General features: G+C 47.8%; 1 protein-coding gene across 1 annotated transcript in view; it reads right to left on the bottom strand.

Moving 5' to 3' along the window:
- Positions 1-4155: 4155 nt before the first annotated feature.
- Positions 4156-15840, bottom strand: part of GATB (glutamyl-tRNA amidotransferase subunit B) — a 74962-nt gene continuing 63277 nt past the window's right edge. Inside the window, exons 11-13 of the mRNA XM_024764057.1 lie at positions 14381-14459; positions 7754-7888; positions 4156-6405 (exon numbers count right to left, since the gene is read on the bottom strand). Of these exons, the coding sequence (XP_024619825.1) occupies positions 6277-6405; positions 7754-7888; positions 14381-14459 (343 nt within the window). The 3' untranslated portion in view covers positions 4156-6276. The remainder of the gene's footprint in view (positions 6406-7753; positions 7889-14380; positions 14460-15840) is intronic.

The raw sequence follows: 15840 nt of genomic DNA, 5'->3' as shown, positions 1-15840 counted from the left end.
GGTGCCTCAGGAGCACTGGTTTGGTTTTAATCAATCAGGCCCTAGTATAGGAATGGCGTGGAGGAGAGACGCACATCTGAGACGCTGCAGAGCCGAGGATGCCTTTTGTGTTTCAGGGATTTTGAAGCGAGTGAGCCAATCCTGGAATGAAGCCTCAGGAGCTCTGGCCGGGGCTGGGTGGCTCTCAGGAGTCCTGCTTCGCGGTGCTTGCAAGTCTAGGCAAGGAACCAAAGATTGTGATTCGCTGTACGTTTCTGACTTCAAACTTGTCTGTCTTGAAAGATGGTTTGCCCGGCTGCGGTGCAGCAGCCAGAATGTGCGAGGCCCAGCGGACTGGCCTGCTCTTGGCTTCCCGACATCCACTTGCACTTGCATAAGTGTCTCTACTGGAAAAGTCAGTGGCTCAGAGATGGAGAGAGAGGAACAGAAGATGAGTTTCAGCTGTAATGTATTATCCTCCAACTTTGCTTTGCACAAGTATGTATCTTCCAGTTTGGACTCACCAGGTATATAGGAAGCTAAAGTCACGTCTGAGAGCCGTATTCTTCAGCTTTCTGGTCTGATTTCCACATCTCTCCATTATCTGGTGATGGTGTCGATTCTTCTCCTTGAGTCCATGTTGCTCTATTATAGAAAACCACAGTCCCCTTTGTGGAAGGCATCATCTGGGAAAGAGTATTTTTTTAAGTAGGTACTTATAAAAAAAAGTAGATTTGCTTTAAAGGAGGACAGAGATGACCGGTGTGGGGTGAGAGGCAGGAAAATTAACTAACTCCCATGGTGGGGTGCTGGTAGCAAACCCACATGACAACCCAACCTATTTGGAGGTGGACGCTGGTTCAGGTTTCTGAAACCACTGCAGCCCTCCACCAGAGTACTGAGTCCAGCGTTTCTCAAAATGAAGTCAGAAAATGGGCCTGGAAATATATTCTAGGGAACTGGTGAACCCATGCAGTTGAGGGGAACAGCCAGGTGGGTTAGGTTAAGGATGGTTTGGGGGTGGTGTGGACATGCGAGAGGGAACACAGCAGAAACCGGAAGCTAAAATAGGAGAAGAACAAATCCTGGGGGGTTTGGAGGAATGAACATTGATCTAGGCAGATAGGAAGATACTGAACAGCAGGGGTGGCGATGGGAATTCCTTGATGGGAAATATCTCGGTAATGAAATAGAATGTTCTAGTCATAAATAGGTGACACCCTTAGAAATCTCTTTTGCGATGAGTTTGGGGAAGGATTTTGAACGATACTTGGCATGCTTTAAAATGTGCCAGTGCGTGGATGCCTTTGCACGCGACAGGCCCCCAGGACTCAGTGGACACGGGCTTTGGTGCAGCCCCTGAGCTTGGCGTCGCTGTGTCGAGCCTGGTGGCCCCGGGCAGTGGAGGTGTCACGGGTTCCTGGAGCATCACATCCTTCACCTTGATTCATAACTCAGAGTCTGACGTAAAGTTCTAGGTGGAGTGGATTTTGTGCTTCAAAATATAGGAGAGCACTGGGATACTTAAAACTGATTTTTGGAAGTGGCCAAATGTTTAAAAACGTTTGTTTTTAAAATTTTAAAGCGATTCCAGGTCGAGTTTAGCCTAAAATACAGTTTTATGGAGTGAATTACAGATTCCCAGACATGAAATGGGAATGCTGGAGTAACCAATCAGAGATGTGGTTTTATTAGTAGGTACTTCCTTTCCTTCCCTGGTATTTAGAGGAATTGTGAAATGGTCCCCATTTGACTTAGTAAAATACTTTGACGAGCTGGGGTTGGAATCGATGCCTCTGTCACGTGTAGGGAGGGCGCATTCACTTCTTCCGCGGGTCCTCAGGGGTACCTTTTCCTCATCAAGTGGCTTTTACTTAGGTCTGATGCAGTTGTTGATTTTCAGTCCATTAAGACATCCTGGCTCCAGGGTGTTGTCAGGAGAGCACCCTCTTATGAGCAGAATCTAGAGACAGGATACGTGACTGTTCAGGTTACCTGTTCATTTTGGGCAGCCCATGGTACTCGGGGTTGAAAGTCGTTTTTGATGTCTCAGAATCAGCCTGGTTGCCAGGGTCAGTGTGGGTGGGTTTCCAGCTGTGTTCAGAGGTTTGGGGTTGTGGGTAGGCTGCCCGTTCTGAACGTGGGTCAGTGTGCCTGGGCTGCTCTCCTTGGGAAGTGCGGCCCCGGCGGGGGTGGGACGTGTCACCGGTGTGACGGTGAATGTCTGCAGTGCACACCCAGCTCTCAGGCAGGGATGGGTCAATGTAATTGCTAACTACCAGCCGTGTATTTACTGAAATGGCTGGCACCCTTGGCCATTTTTATGAAACACTTTATTGCGGGACAGCTATTACTGCATGTGCTACTTTAAGTCACTGGCCAGGCCGGGGTAATTTGTGGCTCACCTTGTGTCCCAACAAGCCTTGAGGTATTAGCTCTTCCTGAACAGCAGCCCTCTGTAGCTGAGGCCACAATGCTTTAAGTCGTTAAGAAGATATTCTCGGCCCCTTCTCGCTTCAGCCATCAGACTGTAAATCACATAACACTCGTTCTCCATCAGATAACAGCTTAACACAGAACACTGTCAAAACCAGTTTATACTCCATTTCTTAAATCACATCACGGAGGAAACATTTTAAGAAAATGGAGTTGACTTTTTTTTTCCTTTTTGAATGATCGTCATAAACCTAACGCTTTAGAAAGAGCTCTCAAAAGACTAAGAATTGTTTTCGGGATAATTTTGCCTCAGTAAATCCTCTCTATGTTCAGGCGTTTATTAGGCCATTACTTGTTTTGGAGGACAGATCATCCTGGCAGCTCATTAACTGGATAAACGGGGGCTTCAGTGAAAGATTTTCGTTGAGGCTTTGTAGGGACCAGAGGGACAGGGGCAAAGTTCTTTGGCCTCTGCACTTGGAATCCTAAGACAGGGGCCGATTTTAGCTGGGCGTGCCCCTCCCTGTCATCATTGTGAATTTTGTTCCTGTCACCCACACAAGGAACAAGGTCGCCAGGAGGGTCTGCCCGCATGCGTTCCATACATATTTCAGGCATCTTTGGGGAGCCTTAGATTTACTGTGTGCTTTCCGAACCTGACAAGGTATGCATTTCATGGAGCTGAGGCTGCAGAAGTCTGTGCTTCTTAGGGCAGCAGCTGACTTTTTACTGGGACAGGTCTAGAAAAGGCCCACCTATAACGAGGTACCATTTTGCCCTGCAGATATTTTAAAAGCGATTATTTGGTGTTGACAATATTACTTAAATGATTTTTGCTAAGACTTCTGACGAAGGGAGACAACAAGAGAGGATTTCAATCAGCGCTTTCCATCCCACCATCGAGGGTCCGCTCTGTTCACAAATAATCCACACATGCAGTTTGTCTAAAATCTGAAGAGGCGTGGCAGCCATTTCCATGCTGCTTTTGGTGGTGGGTAAAATAACATGGCCTTTCATATAGATCTAGTGGTTTTTTTCAAATAGTCCTATGTGGAATCCTTGAAATGATGTGGCTAAATTCAACAGACATGAAAAATACAATATGGATTGTGGGTCCTGGCCGTAAGCTATATATCGAACTAACCAACCAACGCAAAGCTCTAGGAGAGTGTTTACTTGAAAACAATTCATAGCCTTCTTCCAGATTAGCCATAATTACCAAAAAGAAGGGAGGGAGGGAGCTCAGCTAAAAACACCCTTAACCTGGTATAAATAATGACAAGTTTTTTTCCCTGGGTTGTCTACATCTTAGAAGATGGGAACAGAAGTTCACCTTGATGCATAAGCCTGGACAGAGTCAAGAAGCTCCTTCCTAGACCCAGAGTTTAAAAGCCTAGTGGATGGCAGCACCCACCCCTCATACAGAGGGACTCCCACAAAAGGTGGTCCATTAATTATGCTTTATAAACTTAATGAACTTTTGCTAAAAACGGATCCTGTGCCAGGTAGCATGCCGAGTGCTGCGGCTGCCACCCCTCCCCTCCCCCCAGAACCAGCCGATCAACCAACCTCCTCCTCAAGCCACAGGGCACCCGGAGGAGCCAGTCTTCCAGCACGTTGCCCTCCCAGCCTCCAGGTGTGCGGGCTCCAGTGACAGATGGCACTGGCTTCACCTGTGGTGCCAACTCATACATTTCAATGAGATTTCCCCCTGAATAGCAAACAGAGAACCAGACTAAATTCACAATCTTGCAAAAATGTATTTAAAATTGTATTTCACTGAAGCCCAGTTACAAGTAGAGCCATACTTTGTGAATTTCTTAGGGCGTTAGATAAACATATATTTTGAATATCTAGTCAGGTTCCAGGTAAGATATCTGAGCTGTGCTTTGATATGTTTTTTTCTTTCTATGAGCAGTTACAACAACACAATCTCATTTTTAGGATTTCAGAAGTGGGCCTTCAAGACAACAAGCAATTGTCAGAGCTGGATGACAGTTAGCATTGTAAAGATCAAGTGCTTTTTTGTGTGTTGAGGTAACTGGTTTATAACATTATATTTTGACTTCTCCATACACTACAGTGTATTCACCATCAAAGGCTGAGTTTCTGTCTGCCACCCCACATAGTTGACCCCCTTTACCCATTTAGCCCTCCCTCTACCCCTGACCCCAGCAATGGCATTTTTCTCCTGAAATGATCAGTCCATAAGATGGTTTACATATGACGTGATATTGTTGGTAAATGGCCTTCATCTGGCTGTCCCCGCCCCTTCCAGACCCCACTTAAGTAAGCCCTTGATTTAAAATGGTCTGGAAAGATCGTCCAGTGCTTTCTGTAAGGGTTGATGACCAAGAAGCCAGACCTCTGGTGAAAATGGAGTTTGTAAAACAAAACTGAATCTTATCATTTCTTACAAAATCATGATCCCGCCAGATTCCAGACTCAGGAGCCACGGGGTGGGGGGGTGGGAACTGGCTCTGCCTTTCTCTCTCGAAAAGAGGTTTGATGAAAATGTTTTACTGTCAGGCCCAGGAGTTTTCAGTACTGCAACAGCATGCGTGAGGGGACGCGGCTTCCTGGGTGATATAACGTACCGTATTCTCTTAACACTTCTAAGTCGCTCATTTTTTAAAAAGTTAGTTTTTTAAAAAACCTTACCTCTTCATGCTTGTCTGAAATAAGCCAGATGACTGGTCCCTGCTTTTCTGGCTGGGAAGAGGGGCAGTCCTCTCTTTACTCCTAGTTAGGGAAGTCCTGGGCGATCATCTGCAACCAGGAACCATGAGCTGCTAAGTTGGTGACTCTTCTCCGGGTCCCCAGCTACCACTGGAGCACCGTTCATGACGGAAATGTTTGTACTCTTCTTAGTACAAGAGAGAATTCAGTGTAAAATCAGGGCCTCCAATGATTTTCTTTTATGTCACAGTTTATTTGACATGTGCTTTTAAAAAACAGCACTTGCAAAACTGGTCTTCAGTGTTGTGAGTCAGAGGTAACAAAGGCGTGCTGTGAACGAAGGGGTGCCCCAGTGCGACAGAGAAACAGTATTACTGCCACGAGAACAGGGGTGAGGGCAACGCAGCCTCCATGGACTACTGTCAACTGTACCACACTTACCATTAAAGGTCAAGATTTTGATTTACTAGCTTACCATCTTATTCTTTCCAGGCAAAACAAATCAGTTTAATGTTACAGCTTTTTTTCGCCTTTTAAAACTTTTCGGTCTGAGGGGGGGAGGGGGTTTGTCCACTGCACAATCTTCGACGTGTTAGTTAATTTTTTATGTGATGTTTCAGTATACATTTTATTCATTAAATTTATTTGAAAACTTCTGTTGTCTTTTTTTACCAAAAAAAATAAATAAATCATTTATTCTCAGACCTCTGCCTTCTGGGATCCCTGGGCATTGAATGGGCAACATCACTTTTACTCAGTGGATGGGAGAATACATTCCTGGTACTAAGACTAATGAGAGTGCCGCAAACAAAATACTGCATCCAGATCACGGCCTCTCTTCATCATTGCTGATCCCCAGCACCTGGAACAACGCCCGGCCCTTAACACGTGCTTAAAAATATTTGTTGAGGGACCTGCGGAATGAAACGTTTTCCTAGGGTGGTGACAGTATCTGAAACAGCCTGTGGCACTGAGCTCGGCGTCACCGCGCACTAGGACGTGCTGTTTCTCACCGCTGCTGCACCTCCCCCGGAAGCGTGTGATGTCGATGAAGCAACGGCGCCAGGCCTGGTCTGCGTGGAGGTTGCACCTCAAGGCGCAGGTCGGGCGGGGCGTCTGGCTGGGGCCTAGGACGTCAGCGCACAGGCTCCAGCCCGGCCGTGGCAGGGGGACCCGAACCCGTCACAACGACAGCTGCCTCTCCAGCACCTCCTTTATCACCGTCGGATCTGCTCGGCCAAGAGTCGCTCTTCGGACCAACCCGATCAGTTTGTTTATGGCCCTGGGGTTTCCCTTCTTTACATCCGTGACCTTTAAAGACAAATTATTTTAGAGAAGAAAACAGAGGCTCTCGCCTAAAAATCTTACATCAAGTTTACGTTTATGGAAACTTAAATTCAGTTTCTTTTTTCTGTATTAGATATAGAGTGAGAAAAGGAAAAAGGGGAGGCAGTGACCTTCGGAGGAGGTTTCTGGGCTCCTGGAAAAGGAGGTGTCTGCTACCCCGCCTCCTGATTCGAAGGGAGTGAGGACTGTGACGTGTCACAGCTGAGGAGCCGGTGCACAGGACCCGGGTGCCGGATCGTGAAGCCCCCTGACCCTCTGGGGGCTCAGCGGGCTCTCCTCCCCCGACTCCCTGCCAAGAAGCTCATTTGCTAGAAGACAAAGCCACGAGATGGCAACGCTCCCCGAGCATCTGGGTGGAGGAGTGCCTGGCTGGCAGGCTGGAAGGGCCGGGGCAGGGGGCGCTGAGTGCCTGTCAAACAGCCACCGCGTCAGGGCCACCCGCCCGACCTCCTGCTTCTGATTGGCAACAGTGTCTGCGAGTATCTGTGCAGTGCTGCATTCTGAGTCTGAAACTAAAAGTGTGTCTTTATCAGTCACTCCAGATGAGGCTGGAAGATGGAGATTGCCGAGACCCTGCACAAGCTCATTTTCCTTATCGAGAGCTCTTTACAGAGCTGTTAGTGTCCCCGCAAGCTGATGGGCAGGTGGTATCATTCTGAAAGCAATTTTGTTCCCCACTGAAAACTCTCTCTGGACAGTATGATTAGACTTGGGGAGGGAGGGATGCGCCTCATTTTAGCTCTTCTATTGTGTTCTACGCTCAGAACACAGAATGACTTGATTTCCAGCTATGTTCCTGTCAAGGATTTTCTCCGTAATTTACAAATAATTTTCCCTTCTGCCTTTCTTCCCAGCTCTCAAAGGCACGGAACTGAAGTGTTTCCCTGTCTCTGCCCCTGTGCAGTGCTGCCTGCTGCTTCCTGATAGAGAGGTCCTCTTACAAAGCAGAGCTCGGCAACCTGGGGAGAGGGCCGCAGGCCCGGGAGGTCGAAACTTGCTAACACCCCCTTCAACCGAAACTCCATGAGATCAAGCTCCAGGGGGGGATTTTCCTTCTAGGAAAAGCTGTATTTTTCCAATAGTCACCTAATTTCATCTCTTGATTCTAGCTTAAAACTGACAAAAATAACTGGGGGATTATTGATGAAACCGGGCCAACCATTATGAGGAAGCACCGCTGGGCTGTAAGGGGGAGAAGCAGAGGGGCTCCTGGCTGAGTCCTCAGGCGGCCCTGGCCCTGGGCCTCCGCCGGCGACCCCCTGCCCACCTGCCGCTGCGCGTGAAGACCCCCTTCCCCCGAGGGGCTAAGTACCACTTGAGGATGTGCCTCCAGCGTGGAGCGGCAGAGCTGCTCCAGCGCCTCTGCATCCTGCATCAGTTCAAGCTTCTTTTCTGCAACGATCTGTGCTGGGGTCTTGCCCTTACTCCTCCACAGTTCCTGAAACACCTGCGGGCAGAGAGGGGCGGGGTCAGCTCTTCTGCCAGCTCCACTTGCTGGGGTGGAAGAGCAGTCAGTGGATTCCCAGCTGCATGCAGACACACCCGGGGCCCTCCCCGCGCTGAACTGTGCCCTCAGAACAGAGCCCGAGACCCTGCCGGTGGAGACGCTGGCGGAGACGGGTCGTCCCCACTCGCCGACTCCAAGGGCACAGCAGGGAGGGCGGGGAGTGTGAGAAGATGATCACTCACAGGGCCCCTGCTGACGGGAGTGCCACAGAATGAATTAATTGCGGTGACATGTTGGTGAAGGATGGGGCCACACGGGCTGCAAAAGGGAACCACTGCACTTAGAGGGGGTCATGAAAACTTGGCCTCTGCTGGGAAACGGGAGTTTTTTCAGGGAGGGGGAGAGGGAGGGGCCCATAACGAAGATACAGAATGGAAAATAACGAAAAACATAAATCACAATCCTTGGGGCCCAAGGCTTACCACATCCATCCCCACAGGGGGATGTGGCTCCGAACCTGGCTCGGATAATTAGCAGTTGACGGCGTGGGTATTTTTCTACTTAAAAAGATAACCAATTCCCAAACTTAATAAAGTTGGAAAAAGAGGAAGACATTTGTAAAGAAGGGGTGTCCCAGGGCAGTTTTCCACAGTGTCTGTTTCTCTAGTGTGAGCTGGAAGGGGAGGGGATCCCATTAGCCTCCATCTCAGCCAGCAGTCAGCACTGAGCACTTTCCAGCCAGGAGCCCCTCTGCCCAGAGCAGTGTGCCTTCAGCTTGGCTGTCGGGCGCCCACGGTGACTGTGGCCCAGAGGCGTCTCTGGGGCATCCTTCCGAAAGCGCACCTACAGGGCACACTCTGGCGATCACCACACAGCTCTGGCTGCGTACGCAGACCTGTCCCCGCTCTTAGAAAAATACTGAACATAAGTGCCTCCAACTCAATTCTTCAAACGTGTATTCAGCTGACAACGAGAAAGGCATTGAGGAGAGCGGGGCACACAGCAGGTAAGAACCTCCCCTGCTCTCAGCGGACGTACTGATGGCGTGCCCACAGCACAGGAACCGGAGAACAGACAATCTGTGATGCGGATAAGACTCAGCGTCTGAAGAGCTTCTCTGCCCCCTTTCCCTGATAGATTTATTTCTCTTGAAGACTTACAATTTTAAAACACTGTTCCTAATTATAAAATTTAATATGTGTTCACTGTAGAAAATAAGGAAGGAAATACAGAAAAGACAAAGAGAAATCTTACCCAATTCCCATCCCCTCAAGATGACCAATGTTAGTATTCTAGTATTTTCCCTTCCATGGTTTTCTTTCTGTTTTGTAACGTAATTGTGATCACAGCACATATACAATTTGTAACCTGCTTCTGTTTCACTGATTACAGAAGTACCTTCTTGTATTAACAAAATCCAATATCCATCATGATTTACTTAAACGACCCCTACTAGTAGATTCTGACCAGTGTTTATTTTGTTCATCTGCAGAGTCTCCTAAAAAAGTTTCTAGTTGAAAACGTCCAACATTCAGGAAGAGAGAATGGAGATCTCAAGAGAGATCAGATCCCTAGCTGTAACAGAAATCACCTGCAAGAGTGATTTATGAGAATCTACGCAGCAACTCTTTACAGGAAAGCCCGGCGGGTGTGGATGCTGCTTGCAGCCCAGGCCTGGGAGGAGCTGAACGCCTGGCGGTCACAGGCCCCTGCAGCCACTGTGGCTGAAAGTGCAGAGCTGAGCTGAGCTGGCCGCCCAGGGGTCAGCCTTTGCCTGGCACCCAGTACAGCTGGGACCCGACAGGCCCAAACACTGGTTGGATCTGCTTGGGCCAAAATAACAAGAATAAAGGCAATTGAGGCAGTCAGGGACCAAGGCCAAACCACACCTTTCAGAAGGAAAAGCAGGACAATGCTGGGACGATGCTTTTACATGCAGAGAAGCTGGCTGCTCCCTGAGAGAGTGGGGAGGGGTACCAAGGAGTGACCTAGGGAAGCACACCTCAGCAGCCTCCAGAGCAAATGCCCAGTGGCTGCAGGGTTCTCCCACTCCCAGAGTTAGAACACATCAGCTTACTCACTTCCCAAGTTAGCACCCCTGGGCTGACACAGTGGATTCCAGAATCCAATCCTCTGCTTGTTCCTATTTAAGGCACAGATTGTGCCCTCCTGGCTGTAGCCCAGCAGGGTGGGAGCCACTCAACGGGGCCCAGCCGCCTCCAGGCCAGACTCTGCGGCCTCCCCTGGCCTCCTGGCTGCAGACATCGTGGCTCTGTGCTTGCCAACCTCGTGCTGTGGCATAAATCCTCAGCTTTTGTCTGTGTTTAATCACCACCCTGGGAAGTGCTATCGAAGTGCAATTGTTTCTGGCCAGGCGTGCGCCTCCCAGGCCTGCTGCTCACCCGAGACAGACCACATCACAAGGGGGTCCTGGTGCAGGGCCGGTCATCTGGGTTAATAAATGGCCACCAGGGTAGGGAGTACTGCAAGCTGGGGACCCCCGATCACACCCCGACCACCGAAGCCAGCTCTGACGCATGGGGTGGAAACTCAGGCTTCAGTTCCTGGTGACTGAGCACACACCCTCCTAACTACGACCCAACCATTTCTCTAGCTAAAGCTATTTTTAAAGAATCTGGAGGGAAGGACAAAAGGAGAGCACACAGGCTCCTGGCCTGTCCCTGCCTCTTTGGGGCTTCCAGGGTCAGAGGGTGGCAGAAAGACCTGTTCCAGGGAGAGGGCAGGGAGGGAGCGGTGACAGACAGAGAGGGGGCCCCTCTGGGCAAAGGCAAGTATCGTGAAAGGTCATTCTTCTAGAAAGGCACAGATGTCAATCTAGGCCCTTAAGAGAAGCAGGGCACAGGAAAATGTGCAAAGAACTGATGCACTAAAACGGAGAAAAAGACATTAAATCATTCGTAAGTTTTACTGCACGACGTAACATTTTCTATATTAAAAGGTTTTTGGTGATTTCTGTTTAAAGTAGACCCCAAAGTAGACAGGAGGAAATTGCTTAAATGGCACACTCGCATGGTAAAATTCGACTTCCATCTCTGTGGAATCCCTGTCCAGCCTGGTCCCACAGGAAGCACTAGAGGGACAATCCCTGGGAGACGGTGGACCGTCTGCACCTACTCCAGGCTCGCACAGAGGAGACACGTAGGCGTCTGGGGTGATTTCCCCCGGGGCCTGGCTGGCCAGCAGTCTGGACGGCGCCCGGGGCCTCCGAGTCCCCAGAGGCTCAGGACCCTGGCGTGCTAGCTGCAGGGGTGTTGTGATTCTGCAGGTGGGAGTCTGGTGTGCCCTGTCCTTGGCGAGGGGAGGAGACGGGGGCTACTTCATTAGACAGAACCGGATCCTGTGAGAGGAGCCCGGGTGCTTTTGTCTACAGTTACCAGGAGTTTGCTCATGGTGATAAATAATCTTTGAGTTTCTGTTTCTGAAAGACAGGGCTGCCTCATGGCAGCAACCTCTTAACTCCCCTGGGGCCCAGGGAGCTGAGGGGATGAGGTTTGTAAACCTCAGTAGCACTGTTGGGACACCTGGGGGGAAGGTGCAGTGAAATGTGTCAGGGATGAAAATAATGGACAGTCATGGAAAGGAGAGCCGGATGGCAAGAGGTGGATTAATAATAAATTAGGCGTAAAGTGGGAGAGTCTTTGGAGTTCAGAACGTTCTCAGGGCAGGATGACTCTTTCTGCGTATCTGTCATCCTTAGGAGTCATTTTCTCAGTCAACTTTCTTTCTCATCTCCTGGTTATTCAGTCACTAGTAGAACCTCTTCCAGTTCTGTCAGAGGAAACACCAGTAACCAATGGAACCAGAGTCGTTTCTGCCTCACAGGGTTTCTAAAACCTAAGGCCTATTTGGATTCCTCTGTCAAATTCAGTAAAAAATAATTATAACACATTTATGTGTTACATTTTACAGTAGACTCTAAAAATAAAAAAGACGCTCAATGTAATTAGTCATCAGGGAAATGCAAATCAATCCACCATGAGCTACTACTTTACACCTACTAGGATGACTATAATCAAAAAGCAGGACAATTACAAGGGCTGGCGGGGATGTGGAGAAACTGGAACCCTCACACACCGCTGACGGGACTGTAAAATGGTGCAGCCCATTTGGAAAACAGTCCGGCAGGTCCTCAAAATGTTAAACATACAACTACCACATGACCCAGAGATTCCATTCCTATAGGTACAGCCCCAAGAAATTTGAAAACATATGCGCCAACAAAACCCTGTACATATATGTTCACAGCAGCAGCATTCATAAGAGCCAAAAACAGGAAACAACACAAGTGTCCACTTACTGATGGATGGTAGACAAAATGTGGTTCTACCCACACGATGGGATACTCTTTAGCCATAAAAAGGCATGAAGTACTGACACAACATAGATGGACTTTGAAAACATGACACTAGGTGAAAGAAGCCAGACACAAAAGGCTACATATCGTATGAGTCCATTTATCTTAAATGTCCAGACTAGGCCAATCCATAGAGACAGAGAGTAGATTAGCAGTTGCCTAGGGTAAAAGGGGTTAATGGGGCGAAACTGCTAATTGGATGCAGGGTTATGTTTTTGCGGTGATGAAAATGTTCTGGAATTAGATAGTGGTGATGGTTATAACCTTGTGACTATACTAAAAACCAATGAACTGTAGGCTTCTTAAAAAATAAAACTAAAACACAGTACACTAAAACCTCTTATTTTCAAAAGCCTTATTTTTCTAACCTCCTGTCTGCCCAGCCCACAAATCCACCCTGCTAACTGTATGTGTGCACAGGAAGCTGCCTGGGATGATGCTCACCCAATATTTTTTTTTTTAATTTTTAAAATTTTTTGGCCACGCCGTGCAGCATGTGGAATCTTAGTTCCCCGAGCAGGGGTTGAACCCAGACCCCCTGCAATGGAAGCGCGGAGTCTTAACCACTGGACGGCCAGGGAAGTCCCGTTCACCCAGTATTAATGGTAGTTATTTCAAGGTGGTAGAACTGGAAAATCTTTATATTTTTCAGCATTACTTAAGTTGTTACAATGAACAAATACCATTTTTTTTTCCACCAGAAAATCAGTGATTTTTTAAAAAAACAGAACAAGGTAGAAAAATTAAAAAGCAAATCCCCTAAGGCAATGGTGTATAAGGGAGATGCCCTCATGGGACACACAATCAGACTTTTATTTTGGTTCTTACAGAAGCCAGGATTCACCCCACCTCCTTTAAACACGCTAGAAGCCAACAGAATCCAAAAATGTCTCTATCTCTATCTGAACCCAGCTGTCAGCATCCCCCGGCAGTCCTAGTCTCTCCCCTCTGAACCTAACATATTATCTGCACTAGGTTTTCTTTGCTGGGGCAGGAGGAGTAGGAAGGGGAAGGTTTTTTCCTCTTTGGTTTGAAATGCAACAATTCATTTGCTCTTACGTGTATATACAGTTTCTTTCTGCCCTCCGGCCATCTAATCATTCTGCTACTGCTGAGCACTCTCATAAACATTTGTATTCCTCTGACATCCAGGCAACCAAAACCCTTTCCTAAATGTGGAGCAGTCCCTATACTTGACAGCCTCACTTGGTGGTGGGTAAACAGAGCCTTTATTAGTTCCTATCCCCAGTTTCACAGCACAGAGCTGGGTGTATGCTCCATGGTGCCTCGTAATTAGCCAAAAGCAGCCGCTTTTCCAAAGCCTCACTATGTAACCTGCCACGACTGAGGACATGTATAAATATTAAATGCCAAAGGCACCATTAAAATAACATTAAGTTACCGGCTGAAGAACTGACAGCTGTGATATCTCAAGTCGAGATCAGGCAGCCGCCTTGGTGTTCTTTATCTTTCTGGGTGCTTATTTGTAAGAGTTTTCTGAGTTCCAGGGACCTTGCGCCCACCTGAGACTGTCAGGTGGGGCTGGAGATGAGGCGGAAGGCCGCCTTTGATGAGGATGCTATTTGTCTGGGTTTTCACACACTGGGCCTGTGTGTTAAATTTGATCTACTAAGTGGGAGGCAGTCTGTCTGGCCTCACCCTTCTTGCTGGAAGACTGACTTTCAGGGGCAACCACGTGACAAGACAAACGAGCCCCTGGTACTGGGTGGGAGGCTGCAGAGGACAGGAGAGGGAGGACAAGGGCCAGGGAGCAGTGTCGGCCACACAGGGCACGGGGGAAGGGCACAGGCCGAAGCCCCCAGGAGCTTCAGGGCCCACCTTTCACATAAACAAATGTTTGGGAAACATTCCGGGCAAAGCCAAACAACTACGCCGTCTGGTTAGCAAAGATGAGAAGCAAATTACCTGCGTCATACATAGTACTGGCTTTATTTCATTTGCTAAATAAAATGTTTCTACCTCTCAGTATAAAAATAGCCCTTAGAAGCATTTAAAACTTCAAAGATGAAATGCACTTAGTGATGGCATTTGAGTTTCACATAAAACATGTACGGGGCTGGCAGGGTGGTCGGACCCTTTGGGAGGTGGGGACATACCTGTTTAGCTGCAGATGAAGAGATGGCTTTCCTGTCCAGCAGGTCAAGCAGCTCAGCCAGGGCAGAGGGTGTGACAGGACTAGCAGCCCCAAAAAGGAGAGAAGAAACATGTACATTTCACTCTGTCGGTGTATGCATTTATGGTTATTTAAAATCAAAGCACGTGATTTTGTAGGTTTGAATAATCAAATCCACACCCAGGAATAAAAGTAACAGGCCAGTTAGGCTCTATGTTATTTAGTTATTTTGTACTTTAGGATAGAACACATTTTTGTGACCTGTGTTGTTTTTCTTTATTTTACTACCCAACAATAACCGCAGTTTGGCAGAAGTTGTAGTGACAGACAACTGCTCAGTTTAATTAGTCAAAAAAAAGGAGGTGGCTGCAGAATTCATGAACCATGACGAGAAGAGAAAAAAACCAAAACCCAGTAATTAAATATTTTCGATTGAAAGATCAGCCTAAAAATTACTTCAAACAAAACCGCTAACAAGGCCAGTTTTCGAGTGTTTTTGTGCAAATATAAATTCTTTTTAATCGTAAGAACTTGTCTTTTAGGGACGCAGTGACTACCAGCCATGTCGTCAGCCATCCTCATGGGCATCCACAAACTGCTCTCTCCCGCAGGCTCTCAACAGCTTCTCACAGAAGGGCCTGGAATTCATTATGCCTACACTTCTAGGAAGGGACTTATTTGCCAAGATCCCATGATATAAAAGGAGGAGAGGCAACCAAAGGCGTAAAGTGTCATTAATTGACATTCTGGGGTGAGGGGGGCGGTGAGTGCCTAGGATTAGTGGAAAAGACTGAATTACAGATTATTTCTTTTAAAATACACAGTTTTGCTACTTTTAAACACATGTAGCAACTAGGCTAATGAAACGCTGTCTGTCTGAGGGCATGAGGGGACCAGTTTTAAATAGACTGGAACGACTTATAAATAGCACGTTAGTGTGTCTGTGTAAACGAAAGCTTCTGGAGCTTTTAACACTACTTGAAAACACCTTCTGTTTAAGTCTCAGTTCCCATTACTCACTACTGATTTCTTTGTTAAGCTCTTAGATAGTAAAAAGGAAACTACCGCTTAGCCCCTGCGCCAATTTCCTGGAATTCCAGGCCAACCGAGTGCAAGTGCACCGGGTCTGACTCAGGTGCAGTGAAACCTCACAGGGCTGTTCACGTGAGGCAGCTGACACACAGAGGCGGCCCACTGTCCTGCAAGTGTCTGCTTATCCCGAAGTATGGATAAAAGATCATTCCAAGAGGATATTAGGTTTGCAGAGTGTCTGGACCACCCTGATTAAATCTCAGCAGGATGAGGGTCAGAGGGCTGGGAAATCAAGACACCCTTTCTCTAACTTCCCACCCTATTGACAAGTAATAAAGAATCCACGTTGTTTTAAAAATTCGGGTTTCTTGGATGTTCTACGATCCTAGTAAACATAAAGGCCAGTTAGAG

The sequence above is a fragment of the Neophocaena asiaeorientalis genome, unplaced genomic scaffold, assembly GCF_003031525.2.
Source record: "Neophocaena asiaeorientalis asiaeorientalis breed wild unplaced genomic scaffold, Neophocaena_asiaeorientalis_V1.1 scaffold594, whole genome shotgun sequence".
NCBI classification, from domain to species: domain Eukaryota; kingdom Metazoa; phylum Chordata; class Mammalia; order Artiodactyla; family Phocoenidae; genus Neophocaena; species Neophocaena asiaeorientalis.
The sequence above is the reverse complement of the archived record's forward strand: the minus strand, read 5'-3'. Positions and strand labels throughout refer to the sequence as shown.